The 16163-nt window shown below is 37.1% G+C and overlaps 1 protein-coding gene across 1 annotated transcript in view; it reads right to left on the reverse strand.

Annotated features, from left to right (window-relative positions):
* Positions 1-9791, reverse strand: part of Lama2 (laminin subunit alpha 2) — a 454349-nt gene extending 444558 nt beyond the window's left edge. The window contains exons 1-3 of the mRNA XM_029532909.1: positions 9607-9791; positions 8667-8836; positions 2777-2889 (exon numbers count right to left, since the gene is read on the reverse strand). Coding sequence (XP_029388769.1) covers positions 2777-2889; positions 8667-8836; positions 9607-9791 — 468 coding nt within the window. The remainder of the gene's footprint in view (positions 1-2776; positions 2890-8666; positions 8837-9606) is intronic.
* Positions 9792-16163: the final 6372 nt, after the last annotated feature.

The raw sequence follows: 16163 nt of genomic DNA on the forward strand, positions 1-16163 counted from the left end.
TATTTATTCTGCTAATCTCTGTGGTAAAGCACAGTGTGATTAAATCATTTGCTCAAGAAAGGCTGTGAGTAAATAGAGCTGGGAAATGTTACCATCTCTTAGTAATAAATGTCTGAAAACAATCTGTTTATAAAATAAGGAGCTTTTTCCCCCCTAAATTGTCTTTATTTTTCCAGTGCTTATCTCAAATGCTAAAACATTAAAGAATCTTCTAAGTGTAATTGGTAAAGATTTGATCAAGCGACTCCAATGACTGCTCCTTATATTTAAAATAGTAATTCATTAAAACATCTCACAGAAGAGTCAAGAATATGTAAACAAAATCACTAGTACTTGCCAAGATTGTATACATTAAGAATAAAAAATAAGGCCGGGCGTGGTGGCACATGCCTGTAATCCCAACATTTGGGAGGCAGAGGCAGGTAGATTTCTGAGTTCGAGGCCAGTCTGGTCTACAGAGTGAGTTCCAGGACAGCCAAGACTGCACAGAGAAACCATGTCTCAAAAACAAAAACAAAAACAAAACAAAACAAAAAAAGAATAAAAAGTAATGAATGTTTGACTGAGTCAATGAAAGTTGGTGATGATGTTTGGCTATTCCTTATGACATCATTGCTTGGACACTCAGTAGACAATAGCTAGTATGACACTGGATGACTAGGTATCCTTTTGGGGTATGTGTAAAAAGACAGAAGTTATATCATTCTAGATATATACTGGTATGTGTCATATAATGAGCGATCTACCTAGCTCTCTTTCATAGCATAGGTATTAGTAAAATTCTCCTGCTAAAAGCCAGAAGGACGGTCGGTTGTTACTCCTTGAGTGCAAGCAATGTACTGAAATATATGGAAAACAGCAGCAACTCCAGTGAGCGCTGTAGGCCGGGTTCTTCAGAATCGTATTAGATGGAGTGAGATCATTCTAATTTTGCGTTTGAATTCCTCAGGTGTGAACCACAACATTGCCTGCTAGAAGCTTTGCAAAAATGTCTAACTCACTCTTCTAAGTCTTTGTGCTTTTCAACTATTAAATGACTTTCTTGATCCATGTGCAATCTAAAGGAATAAGTGGAGAGTAAATAAGATCAGTAAACCTTCACTATCTATTGATTCCCTATCACCAGCAATGACCTGAGTCAATGGACTGCAGTCTTACACTTGATGGGAAAGACTGATTTTTAATGGTCACAAGGCTGCTGAAATCAATAAAGGGCCAAACCGTCTTTACCCAGAAAAAAAAAAAAAGAAAGAAAGAAAGTCCATTTTGGAAACTCATTCACAGATTATCTAATCTAAAGAATAATCATACTACAAGGATGGCATTTGCCACTTTAGGACCAGACAATGATCTGAGACTTCCTAGGAAGTAAGAACTAAACTCAAGGCTGATACCCTGCTAATAGGAATAAACACAGGTTAGCTGGTCATTTGGCACTAGCATTTGCACCCTGCTGCTACCCAGGGGCTTAGGTGCCAAGGAGTCCAGGGAGGGATAAAGGATGCTCTTCTTTGAGACCTACCAACTTCCTCATTGTGAGAGCAGCCATTTGTAACTTAGGAATGTGCACTGTTGCCATTACCAAGATGGATCAAGATCATACTGAAGGGATGCTTAATTCTTGGGTCTAGTTTCTATCTATTCTGTTAGCTGTTATTTTCTCACCCCATGGCATCCTATGATAACTATGACCTCAATGTATAGTCTGTAAGTAAACATCTTCAATGTCCCCTATTTTCTGACTAGTTTATCTCCACACTGACACAAGAGAGGCAGCTGGGTGATATTTTTCTCTAACGATGCAAGAATATGAAAGTAAAATAGACATAATAATAAACTATCAAAGTTCAATATCTCCTGTCCTTACCTCTGGTCCATGATACTGTCCTATATTCCGAGGGAAAATATGTAAATGTTTTTTCTTTTTTTTTTTTTTTAAAGATTTATTTATTATTATACATAAGTACACTGTAGCTATCTTCAGACGCACCAGAAGAGGGCGTCAGATCTCATTACGGGTGGTTGTGAGCCACCATGTGGTTGCTGGGATTTGAACTCAGGACCTTCGGAAGAGCAGTCGGTGCTCTTAACCACTGAGCCATCTCACCAGCCCGTAAATGTCTTTTCAAATCCCACCACAAATCCATATGTAACCCTAAACAATTTGGGAATCTGGATGAGTCCTGGTTTTTAAACACAGCCTGATGTGAATATTGTGAATAAAAATGAAAAAGTTAAGAACAGAAGGCATGCAGGTTTATGCAAAACAATCTTTGACTTCTAACATAAATTTTACATATTTAGTGGTCAAAGCTTAATTTGAAAATCAACTGTCACAGCTTGGTCAACTCTCAGGAACAAGAAACAATTTGCTCGAGAGCCTTGCTGTCCAAGAGCCTTTTAAGTGCCACACCATCAGCAGAGTGGCATCAAAGTTTTGTTTTACAGGTTTTAAACTGTGCTGTTATGTTCCCTTCACATAAAATTTTGTTGATCCATATTTTCAGCATCACTCCCAACTTTGTAACTCACACTTAGCTTCTAATTCATTTCTAAACCACCCACATAGGTCAATTTGAGTTGTGCTTTAGAAATAAGTGCCGAACGTCAATAAATGGTTATCTGTGAAACATCAGGACCCTTTGTCACAATATCAAGAAAATAATAGTGATAAGAATCATTACGATTCACCCTTCATCTAAAAATTGCTAACTAGACAAATGGCAGATGCAAGGTAGAATTTCAGAAGTGGAAAGTGACAGGAGGTATACTTTACCTGCTGTAGATCCAGAGTAATTGTAACATAGTGGTATTCCACTCCATTCTTGATACTGGGACTCTGCCACCAAGTGTTCTTGCCATCAATAGCATTCGTGATCGGGTGCCTCTCTATGGAATTGGCAGCAGCAGGAGGAGGAGGAGGAGAAAAGATCAGATGATGAGTTTATACCTGTCTCTTCAAAGAAAAGGCAAAACAAATGATGTATAACAAGCCCGTGGCTTATTAGACATCAAACCACCACTGTTTTCATATTCTACACAACATGCAGGGAATGACGTCATCATGACTGGGCTACCAAAAAAGGTACTAAACACTGACCACCAGCAGCCTTAAAGATACCTCCAGAAACTAAATGCAAAGGAATAGTACAGAAATCCAAATAGCATACTGATCATCCGATAAGGAATAACTCTCCTGTTGGAAAAGTGCTTGAATATTGTTTATTCATACATTTTCTTCATTGCAGAGACTTGGGCATTATATATATGTATATATGTGACTTTACTATAAAATGATACCATTTTCTATCCATGATGTTTTTTTCCTAACAAATCTTTAACTTGTTACCTTTCTATCATGATATAAAACTATATTGGGCGAGTCCCCAAACCCCATATGCAGCATTTGCTTGGCTGTGTATCACAAATTCCAGAAGACAAATCTAGTCAACGTTTACTGGCCAGGAGACTGGCACATGAAACTCCAGTGTAACAACCAAATACAAGCTTTCCCACACAAACCAAATCCGGATGGATTTGAAGAAAGTCTCCTGTGGGATTCAAAGTGAGCCTGGAGTCAGAAAGGATGTGTGAGAAACTCCTTCATCCATGACTGTCTTTTAGTATATGTCTCTTCTTTCTTAAAAGCCCAGAGCTCTGAGATTCTCCTATCTGCGAATTCAGATCATATATCTCAGAGTTGGAATATCTTCATGTCCCACAGCCTTGTTACATTTTGGGCAGTGTTCACGGGTTGGGCAGTATTTCACAGGTTCTTGGTCTTTTCTCCTCATCTAAGTATACATGGACCACAGCTGGCTGAGAATGCCCGGAGTAGTGGCCGTTGGCATTCCTCAAGTCCCTCAGACCTCGCATGGAAGCTAACAAATCTGCTGGCTGAAATGTCCTTCAAGTGTCATGAGAGTGTTTGCTAGCATGCCATCCTCCTCTTCCTTTGGATAGAAATGTGTTCAGCAGTACCAGCCTGGGAACTTGTACAAATTAATAGTCTCAAACAATATTCAGAGGTATGGTATAATGGTTGATTTTGATTCTCAATCTAACTGGATCTGGGGACAATTAGCAAGCTGCTGACATACCTAGGCAGAAATATGGAGGCATTTACCAGTGGCAGACCAGATAAAAAGAGGTCCAAGGAAAATGGTTTATGTTTCCTGCCTTGTTGGTTTTGCATCTCACTAGCAAGCCTTTCTACTCTGTTGATGCCTCTGATGCTACTGGTGTTACATTTATTTGCTGACAACAGAATCCAGATCTTTGGGCTCCCCACATGTACACAAGATCAGTGGCTCTTCAAGAACCTGTCAGCACTCCAGCAGCAGGTTGGGATGGTTAACTGAGCAGCTACTGGCTTCTCACCTTCCCCCTTGTGAAAATAGCTTTAATATATATTCATTTTACTAGAAAATAGCTTTAATATATATTCATTTTACTAGACCTGTTATAGAGAACCCTGACATAATTTTTGTCACCATGAGGAAAACTAGCCTTATCCTACCCTCCAATTTGCAAACATAATATAGGAGGCAGGACATGTATTTTGTCTAAGGATGTGAAATGAAAGACCACAAGACTCAAAAGAGCAAGCATGCAAGATGCTAGCTGTTTCTTGCCCCCCCCCCCCATTTAGCAGTTAACTGGCCATGGACTAATCACTTAAACTCCATTTTATCCCTAAAATGGAGATGGCAATGCTCCACTCACAGTAGCATTTGCCAGATCCTTGACTTCCAGGAGAAAATTAAAATAGAAAAACCAATATGCACATATGAGATTTAGGAGTTAATATTCTACCCTCAGAATTTTGTAAGTAACAGTAGTAACAGTAATCTTGAGTCTGATTACCCTTCATCTGATATAACCATGAATTCAAAATTCATTCATAAATTGACATTTAGAAACCTATGATTAGCTTCAAAAGTAATGTCAAATTAAAAAAAAATTAGCCAAAATTATCCTTGGTACTCTTAGGAAGACAATAGGATGCTCATTTATTGACCTTGTTAGCCACTGATCAATTAAAATATTTGAGGGGGATCCCTTTCTTCAGAGGCTACCCCATGAGGAACATGTTTATATGATACTAGAATAAATTATAAGCCTGTTGAGATTCATATTCTTATGAATCTTACAGACATGTTCTACTTGATAAAATTGAAGATAAAAATGAAAACTATTGTCTTCACACACAAAAATTTGATAGTAATCTAAAACTTATCTCTAAAAGAAAGAAATAGCCAGGCAGTGGTGACACATGCCTTTAGTCCCAGCACTCGGGAGGCAGAGGCAGGCAGATATCTGAGATCAAGGCCAGCCTGGTCTACAGAATGAGTTCCAGGACAACCAGGGCTACACAGAGAAACCCTGTCTTCAAAAACGAAAACAAACGAACGAACGAACGAAAGTAAGTAAGTTTAGTCAATAAAGTGCTTATTTTGTGAACAGGGTAATCCCAAGAAAGCAGTGGTGTGTGTGTATGTGTGTGTGTGTGTGTGTGTGTGTGTTTTCTCAGAGCTGTGAAAGGATTATCTCTACATCTCAGAACCCTGTTAGATTTTGACTATTAGAAATTTTTCCTGTAGAATCTTTGGGTTTTCCTGAGCTGCCAATATAGCATATTTGGCAAGCTCCAGGAGAAAAAAAAATGATAGGCCATACCTTAATGTCAAAGGTGAGCAGTTTCCAGGTATCAACACTTAAGGTTATCCTCTGTCCATTTCTCATGAAAGAGGACACACACAGCACACATCTGTGTACTCATACACATGAACACATACATGAAAGAATGTTGATTAAACTTGACATTTTTTAACTAATGAAAATTTCTATGTTAGCTTTGTTTATTTAGACTTCTTTATAATCTTCAGCTATAAACATAAACTTAGCCAAAGTCTGATGTTCATGTTTTAATCTGGCTATGTTAATATAGGACAGAATGAAAAATAACATTGCCCCTGGTAATTTTTCAATGGAAATACCATGTTCCTTGGACTTGACTTTGTATCGAGTCTTAGCATATCAACAAGCCAATGTGATGAGGCATCCTATCTCATTAATAAAAAGAAATCTGATTCATAATTTAATAGTCAGTTCCATTTGGATTCTATTGAAGCCAGGTATAACATCCCTTTATAAGAAGGACAAATACCAGGAACATAACTGAATATCAAAAAATGTCTCTGGTAGTGTGAGTGAATGCAAAAATCAGCATGTTGGGAGCAATTCATGAAGGATATTGGCCTTGACCTTACAAATAGCTAAATATATAGATGATAGATAGATAAGATAGATAATAGATAGATAGATAGATAGATAGATAGATAGAGACAGATAGATGACAGATAGATAGATAGATAGATAATATTCCTACAACATCTTCCTTACTGTTTTTGTTTTTGTTTTTCGAGGTTTTTTGTTTTGTTTTTTGTTTTATGTTTTTGGTCATTGTTGTTCTCATGTGTGGAAGTAAAGCACACATGCAAATACATTTCCACACAGAATTCATATGTTTGCAGAAAAGCCATTTAAATGGGAATCCTGATATCTACTACCTAAGGTCAAATTGATATGAGAGTTAGCCAGGAAAAAGATGGGAATACTTATTAACGATTAACTATAGCTTTCACTTAAATAATTATAATTTGCATACACTGATTCATTCTTGGCAGAGTTCCCATATTTTTTAAAAAGTAGAAACATCATTAGCCTCAAACAGAATAAACTGTACAAGTCAAAGCAAGAAGCAACTACATCTGAAAATTGTCTGTGGTGTCATAAGGCAGTCTTCTCAAATTGTTTGTGCTTTAATTAAGAAGCACACACTACTAGCAGCCAGAGAGTTCACCTTTCACTTTCTTCACATGATCAATGTGGGCATTGCAGATTCATTCTAGAAGGTCCCTGAATTTGTGGAAATTTATCATCTGTTGCTGCAACCTTTACTCAAGCATATTCATATAATTTATTGCCAAAATTTTTATTCCTGTCAGAGTTTATTCTTTCTGAGTTTACTATATCAAAATTGATTTTGAAGTGCAATGAAGCTGCCCACACTGAAAAGGAACACCAAGTAGATCCAATCTGTGACAACTATTTAAATGTCAGATGAGCAAGCAGAGAAGCTTGCACCACTCCTCCCATGCACCTTGCTTCATTGAAAGAATCAGTTCTGGCTTTGATGTCAAAAACTTGGTATGTCTTTGACAAAACATAAGCATCTTCCCCTAAAATGCAAGAGGCCCCAAACACAATATTTACTCTACTAACCTCTTTTCTAGATAATCAATACAGATGCAGACATATTTTCTAAACCATGGCTGGGCGGTGGTGGTGCACGCCTTTAATCCCAGCACTTGGGAGGCAGAGGCAGGCAGATTTCTGAGTTCGAGGCCAGCCTGGTCTACAAAGTGAGCTCCAGGACAGCCAGGACTATACAGAGAAACCCTGTCTTGAAAAACCAAATAAATAAGTAAATAAATAAATAAATAAATAAACAAATAAATAGAAGAAGAAGACGAAGACAAAGACGAAGACGAAGAAGAAATAATTATATTTTTAAAACCATATCTCTAAGTCAGTCTCCATATCTAAATTTATTAGATAAATTTCATTTTTTGCTATGTTGTATAATATCTTCAGGGATTGTATGTCACTTATTTTGATAATAAAATTCGTCTTACTAACTGGTACAGCCACTGTCTACACATGACTCTCCCTGAATGTAGGTCTTGTTGGCCTGTTCTTAGTGCTTGACTCACATTTTGTTTTTCCCGCATTTCCTCAATTTCTCTATGACAAGGAATATTTATAATATTACTTTATGCTTCAGTATTGATCATAGTACATGTTCTTAATCTGTGAAATAGATATCTGATTCACAGAGGTCAATCAAGCCGCTTGGGAGGTACCTGTTCTCAGTTACTTGTCCATTGGTTTGGAGACACTTTCTAAACTGTTTACAGCTTCTCCACTCCACAGATGTGGAGACTCTGCCCTCTGAAAACTTCAGATCTTGTCATTCTTAACTCCTTATAACATCTTTCATAGAAGGAAGCTTTTCTGTCTTATTCTGATTTTTTTTCCTTGTCACCTCTCTCTTCTCTTCTTCTCTGTAATTATTAAACTCTTTAGTTCCTTCTTGACTGAAGTTTCCACTTCATAATGGTTTTATTGGCAAGAGATCTCTTACATTGACCCTGAATTTATGACCCTCTTCTCTTATTTCAGGACCTGTGTTGATTGACCCTTGGCTTACTAGTTGAAGTCTGGAACATACATTTTTTTTTTTAAACTGGGTCTGAAAAATGGTACCTAGAAAATAATTAACCAATGAACAACCAGGTCTCACACGAATCACCAAATTCCCAGATAGCATTCTGTGGCCAGGGAGTCTAAAAACTGCCTTAGAACTTCAACAATTGAGCTCTCTTCTATTACTGAACTTTGGATATATATGGGACACTAATGCTAAATGTTTATAAAATGACAAGAGGATTCATAAAGCACTGATAGTAAAAAAAAATCTGTAATTTTTTGGCTCATGAATCCTTTGAACTTAATACAATTTAGCCTCATTGTCTTTTTTTTTTTTCCTTTCTTATCATTAATTCCATCCAGTGCCATACAAAAACGTATACAATACATACGGTATGGATTGCTGCTGTTCTGATTGCAGATCCGGCACTGGGGGTTCCTCACAGGCTGCCCGGGGACATGTTCCACCAACTTGCAGTACATCTCTGGTCCTTTTTCCCCACATGTAGCATTGGTCTTGATGAGTGCATTCGATTCTAGACTCCGGACAGCACGAAATAAACTTGTGAATGGGTGACAAATATAGGTGGGTCAGACAATTTTTTTTTTTTTTTTTTTTTTTTGCTATATTTTAAAGTACAACTTAACTGACATTTTTCAGAGAATTAAATCAATCCAAAAGGAAATAATTAGTCACTAAATACTAAGGGTATGTCAGTATACTACATCATTGAAAGTACTCTATTAAAAGAACTTTTTAAAATACTTCCTGGGTTTTAAGATGTCCTCTTAACATTTAGCCTCTAGTATTTAATTTAAATAGTTATTCAAACCATTATTCTATCAGAATCTTCTGTATGCCATGTCATCTAATACCCAGCAGTAAGCTATGACATGTGTAGCTTCTATACAACTATGTCCCTATCTTTTTCATGGTCCAAGTATGCCACACTTACCACTTAGTATAGATTGCTGCTACAACACCTTCCTATGTAGACTGGAGAAAACTCCTTGTTATTGGTTCCTATTTCATCAAAACTTAATCATAGTACTTAGTGGTCATAGGCTAGAAATTGCTGCTTTGGATCAAATGGAAAGATGTGACTTAGGTGGAGCGGTCTCTCGTTTGCACTGAGAACCTAGTGGAGGTTCTTCACTTCCTCATAGGTGATGCCTCTTCTGCTCTCTACAATTTGCATTCTGTGGTACTTCTTTCAAAAATAGTGCAATAAAACTGGTCATCAAAAGCCCTTGTTTAGCTGAAACCTCATCATGGAAGAGACGCCATTGAGATGTCAAAAACTTGAGTTGTACACAGAAAGTTCTAATCACTCAAGCTCTCTTATCTCTGTAAATGTACCAGCTAAGTCTCTATCATTTTGGCTGTTGACAAAAAGTCCTTTGTAACTATATTTTATGTATGGTGTTTTAATGAGACCCTTGGATTCAAAGCATAATGCTTTATGCTTTAATTTTAGGCATTGACACATGGTGAAGACATAGTTGAGACTCGGCATATCTGCAAGATGGAGAGGTGACGTCTTGACTCAAACATTAGTCTGAACCAGTTACCTATGTTAATAGCCACAACATGCCATAACATGTCCACATCTGCCATTTTTCTTGTGCTTTTAATCTTTGTGGGCTAATTTGTGCCACAAAGCAGTCATGTGATCTGTGTGCTGCTTTATCTTCTCTTTATTAAGCTGCTAAACAACTTGCTTGGGAGGCAGCTAGCAAGCAGCCGGCTTCTCATCCCAGAGTCTAGCCTATTATCACTGCCCACAGTGAGATGGAAAATGTAGGTTTTGCCATTCTGTGTTCATTTGTAGCCTTCGTTCACCTTAGAATTGCACTGAGAGATTTTTTTTTTTAAGAGAAAAATCAGAAAGAGTGCTGAGGTTTCATTGTACTCATAAGGGTTTTTGTTTAATTATTGAATTTTCCTTTAGATCAGAAGAATAACATAAAACAGAAAGTAGTTTTAAATATTCTAATCTTTACTGAAAGTAGCTTCAAAACTTGAAGATGTAGATTAGTACAACCCAAGTGATATCTCAGCTTTCAGATATCACTCACAAATTGTTATATGTAAGCAATATCCTTGCTCCTTTTGTCCCCACTCTCCAGTCTATAAATGCCCTGTCTCCCATCCTCCAATGAACTGCACTCCCTAATATTCTTGTCTTAATCTTCCTTATCTGACACTTACAACTTTCCCTCATTTTCTAGTATTTAAAATTAACTTCTTTTATGCAATCCTACTCAGTAGCTCAACCATTCTTTCTGTTGAAGTTGTTCATTTCAACATCCTCTGGTCTTCACACAATGAACCGTTCTATCCATGTGACATTGGCAGTTTATTGTGACCACTATTCAGAGAAATATTTGCCAGTCACAAAAATATTATATTTGCTTCATGAAAAATTATAGAATGTTTTATAAAAAGCAAATACCGAATAAAACAGGCACACGTATTTTTCATTTTTGTCTTTTTTTTTCATGCCAAATGTTACTGGAAATAAGTCTTACCAGTTTGTGAAGTTATGAAGTTGCAAATTTTAAATAATTTGTCTCCAGGGAACTACTTCTACATCTTTGACATTTTATTCCCTCATTTAGTAAATTATATATGATGAAATAATTAAGGTTATTAGGTGTCTTTCGCCTCCACCATTCTGTACTACTTTGTGGTACTGTCCAATTATTCTTTCAGAGATATTTTGAGCATGCACTAAGCCATATATCCAAACACTTGAGAACTACTAAGATGAGATTTATGAGGCAAGGAAGTATAAATGAACGCGTGGTAGAGACTGAAGCTTATAGGAAAGAACAAGTGCACCAGCCAGAGAAAATGGTATCTGGGCTGGACTCTTGACAATCTTTTGGTTTTTGGGAAACCATAAGATTATTTGGACCAGTCTTTGTCTTAGCACATAAGGGAATGTCTTTGGATAGCTATGTGTCATGGACATTGATACACGGACACACACAAAATACACACAGTGATTCTTCAAAGCCGATCATTACATGGCTGTCCTTGCTGACAACTTGTTTTTCTCATTCCTTTCCTCTTCAAAGATTTAAAGTATTAAATGATAGAATAAGAAGTAAAAAACATATGATTGGCTTTCTGTTTGGGAGAGAGCTAGATCTTTCTTTCTGAGTAATAACATGAGGCTCGGTAGGGAAGCTCTGCTAACATCTTCCAGGAAAGCAAGTTTGTTTGTTTGTTTGTCTGTTTTGTTTATAGAACCTCTGGCCTGCTGGCACATGTCTAAAACTTCCTCAGAACATTGTGAATTTGATTCCGTCATTTCTTTCTTTTCCTTAACAATATGTCTCTTCCTAACAGATAAAGTCTTGAACTTCATATGTCATTGGTCTTGTCTTGCTAGTATTGACAGACATTTTCTCACAAGTGGTACAATGCTATTGGACTTAATTTGTGACCAGGCCTGTGCTATCAAAGACCAAAACTATCATAAAAGAAGGACCAGGAATAGAGAGAGAGGACCACACAAACTAGTGTGTATTCTAGGTTTATAATACAGAAAATTGAATTCCATGGGATTTCCCCCACAGGGCTTTATGGATAAAATGAATTAGAAAGGTGGAGCCATAGAGGATTATTGACACCTAAGTGACATTGATCCAGAAACTATATTCTGTTTCTTACAATGTGAATTTCCAATCATCTACTGTGTAGTTGCACTTTTGCAAAGAAGTGCAGTTCAAAGATGAGTAACACAAAGTTAAGACAGATAATGTCATTTGAACTTAGCTCTTGAAAGCTCAGATTGCTTGAAGAAGATTCAGACACTGATCCTCTGAAAATCTTAACAGTTTATATACTTCATGAAATATGTAACTTAGTTATCACTCCACTATTGCTGCATAGGGTATTTAGACATTATACTGAAGATATTAATACAATTAACATTTAGCCTCTTTCACGTCTCTCCCATTGATTGATTTCTACCATAGTTATTGATTGCAAAATTAACCTCTTTACAATATAATTGCTTTGCTTCAAGGTCAGGGAGCAGCTGCTTTATCAAATTTTATCACTATTTTCTGTGTTTTTTTTTAATCAGAGTATTGGTCTTGGAAAGCCCTCAATTAGTTGGTAATGACCAATTCAAAGACTTGGTCGATATTTGAGCTGTTATTGAATCCTTGGCATGTCGTATCATGGATAAAAATGTGTTTTCATTATATACTAAACCTAGTAGGCAGTTCCCATTCATTCCATCTCAAAAGCACCAGAGTGATATTCATTGTCATATTGAATATGGGTCACTTGCTAAAATTGTGTAACCATTAGGAATATAAGTGAACTACAAATAGCTGATGAACATTCTAAGAGTATTGATTTAAGAGTTGTTCAATTCAGTTTGAGATTCTGTAAGTTTAGCAACATAAAACTCAGAGGTTATTATTTCATATAACTATGATGGATGTTTTTCTGAGTAGACTCTAAACTATATAAACTTAGTTAGATTTACAGTCATAAGATCCCAAGTCTTATGTAAACCAAATGAATATTTACCTTTTATATATCATGTATATGAAAAACTATAATATGCATACTACTTACAAAGTGATACATTTAGTTTAAAAATTTTGCTCTCATATGGCAAATATTTAGAAAATCCACTGCAAGGTCACCGGTTTTGTGGGTATATTTACACTGTTTGCTTGTTTATAACATGGCACCTCCATATATGTTTGGACTATGTACTAATGCTTCCACAAATGAAAGCTATAAATTCCCTAAATACATGACAGTGTGTTGACATGGGAGCTGCTGTCAAATCTGAATAACTGTGAATATTAAAGGCAGAAGACACATGTATGTACACACAAGGAGAAAATGACATGGGATCATTTCCCAAAACCCACAGTTTCCTTCCCCAGGAGGATCAAAGAGCAAAACTGAGGGGCCATAACACTGCTTGCTCTGCAGGAAAATACCAGCACAGAGAGGAGTACAAGAAAACTTCCCCAAACCTGTCACACACTCCTCACATGTTGGATGCCAAGAGCACCACCCTAATGGAGGTTAGTAGGACTACACAGAGGGTACAGATTTGATTTAGATATCTGAATGCAGTTAACAACTACCAACACAGAAGATGGGTGCTTATTCTTCACAAGAACATAACAGAATCCTGAGTTTCTACCACGAATCTTTCACAAAATCCAATGAGCACAAAAAAAAAAAAAAAAGAAAAAAATCTAGACAAAGAAATGATAAAATTTAACTCAAACAAATCTCCATAGGAAGCCCTGCTGAGATCAAGCAGATACTGGAATGAGCATGTAGAGCTGGATTTAAGCTATTTTAATTGATATAATCTCGTGGACACGCACACATGCATAATGCTTACAATGGCAAGAAATTGAAGATTATTGTTATCAAAGTTGAAATAACAAACACATGATTCAATTAGCTGAAAAGTTTAAATCAATCACATATTAATAGAATTAACTAATAAATATAAAATTTATACCATGTGGTATAACAGAATAAAAGTAGAAACTTTAAGTAAAAAAATTTAATATATAAAATTAAATTAAAAGATCATTAATATAAACAGTCACACTGAATCTCTGGGGAAAATGTAATGGGAAAATTATTGCTGCTTTTAGGGGCACAGGTCAACTAGGGAGATCCTTAAGGAAAACTCTGAACATAGCAATATGTTCAATATTTTGTATTATACAAGCCTGCCAATACTTTGTATTATACAAGCATATGTATCTGTTAAAACTTAAGTGGATGCTCACAGGCAGCTATTGGATGGAACACAGGGCCCCCAATGGAGGAGCTAGAGAAAGTACCCAAGGAGCTGAAGGGGGCTGCTACCCTGTAGGTGCAACAACAATATGAACTAACCAGTACCCCCAGAGCTCGTGTCTCTAGCTGCATATGTAGCAGAAGATGGCCTAATCGGCCATCATTGGGAAGAGAGGCCCCTTGGTCTTGCAAACTTCATATGACCCAGCACAGGGGAAGGCCAGGGCCAAGAAGTGGGAGTGGGTGGGTAGGGGAGCAGGGACAGGGGGAGGGTATAGGGAACTTTCGGGATAGCATTTCAAATGTAAATAAAGAAAATATCTAATAAAAAAAAACTTACTGTTACCTGGTGTGAATGATCGGTATATTCAGGAAAGGCTTATGAGTTTGTTGTGGGTAATTTTAACCCAAAGAAGGATAGCAATCCTTAACTCCCATTAATGATGAATATGATACTGCATTTCTTTTCAGTTATGAAAGGGCTACTTCAAACTCCAAATTGAGATGAAACATATCAAAAATGAAAAGGTTTCAAAGTCAACATATTCATGAAATACATGCACGAAATGAGGTGTGTGTATGTGTGTGCGCGCACATGTGTGTGCATGCATGCATGTGTATGTGGTGCCTGCATTTGCATGTGTTTGTGAACATATGCATGTGTGCATGTGGAGGTCTGAAGTCAACATCAAGTCTCTTGATATCCTGCCTGTAAGAGACAGGATCTCTATCCAAATCTACAGCTCATTGACTTCTCCATACTGGTTGGCCAGAGAACTCCTCCCAGCACTTGGATTTGAGCACATGCTCTATGTGATGTGGATGTAGATGGTGGGGATCCAAGCTTAGGACCTTTTATTTGATCAGTAAGTTTTGAACTGACTGAGTGCTGTCTTATGCCTGAAAATTCATTTTATTTCCAAAGCCCTGCCATCTCATCCTTGTTCATCTAAGTGAGCGATGTCCTTCCCTGCTCCTTCCCTGCTGAGTCACAAGTGACTATTCTGCTACCACTTCCTGACCGCATACAGTCAGGGTCAAGGGCCACTTCTCTGCTAGCTTGTGTACATTGTATCCTTATGCAACATCCATTCTGACTAACTAGTTGTTCTGTGTGACTTTGCCATTGTCACTGAAGTGACCTTTCCAAAGAATTCTGTTGCTTTCTTGTTTTAAGGCACTTGTGAATGACCTGCTACATACAGCATAGTGACCATAGTTTAATGGTTGGTTATGTATTATTACCAGACTGTATACCTTCATGGATGCAAGTTGGCTGACATGCTCCTGTTTACAGATCTAGCCGAGTGCTTTAAAAACCGCTCTGTGGGACAGCTACTTGTCCTTTCTACAGATCTGTATAAGATGCCCATCTACTCAACTCTGTGACCTAGCTCAAATATCCCTTACTCTGAGGATGCGCTGCCTGATTTTGCTACTCTGAATTTCTTTCCTTCTTGGCATGGCTTAGCACATTTTATTACAAGCCTCACAATGTTTTAATCCTGTGCAATGGATGTCTAGTCTATAACATGACTGAATATATCGATAACACTATCTAACGGTACTACCACTGAAATGAAAATACACTGGATGAGAATAAAAACATGCCCTGAATAATCCTTCCGGAAAGGACTCATACCCACAAAGCCCGTATGTTTCCTGGAGTCTTGGAATGATAAAACTATAGAATTGTTTTGATATTTAGCCAAAATGGCAGAAAGCTGAAGGAGACGTTTTCACTAATTGAAGAATAAAGGAAACTTATATTGTGGTTGGTTCTCCTCCATCCCTGCCTTTTCAATATCTACTTTCTTTGTTTCTATTCTTTCTATTTTTTCTTTCTATTACAAATGAAAAAAATGGAGAAGTACATATGCACAGGTGCTTCATTTAGATATTTATAGGGAAAAAAAACAAAATAAAACAAACCTGTGAATTTCCTGTTGCCTATAGCACAACAGTCTGATTTCTTGGTAACCTGAGCATTTGCGGTCAGAGCCCAACCACCAGTCACAACCACCAATCACAACTGCCAATCACAATTATTTTCCAAAAGATACAACAATAATACAATGTTCAT

This window comes from Mus pahari, chromosome 21 (assembly GCF_900095145.1).
Source record: "Mus pahari chromosome 21, PAHARI_EIJ_v1.1, whole genome shotgun sequence".
Lineage (NCBI taxonomy): Eukaryota > Metazoa > Chordata > Mammalia > Rodentia > Muridae > Mus > Mus pahari.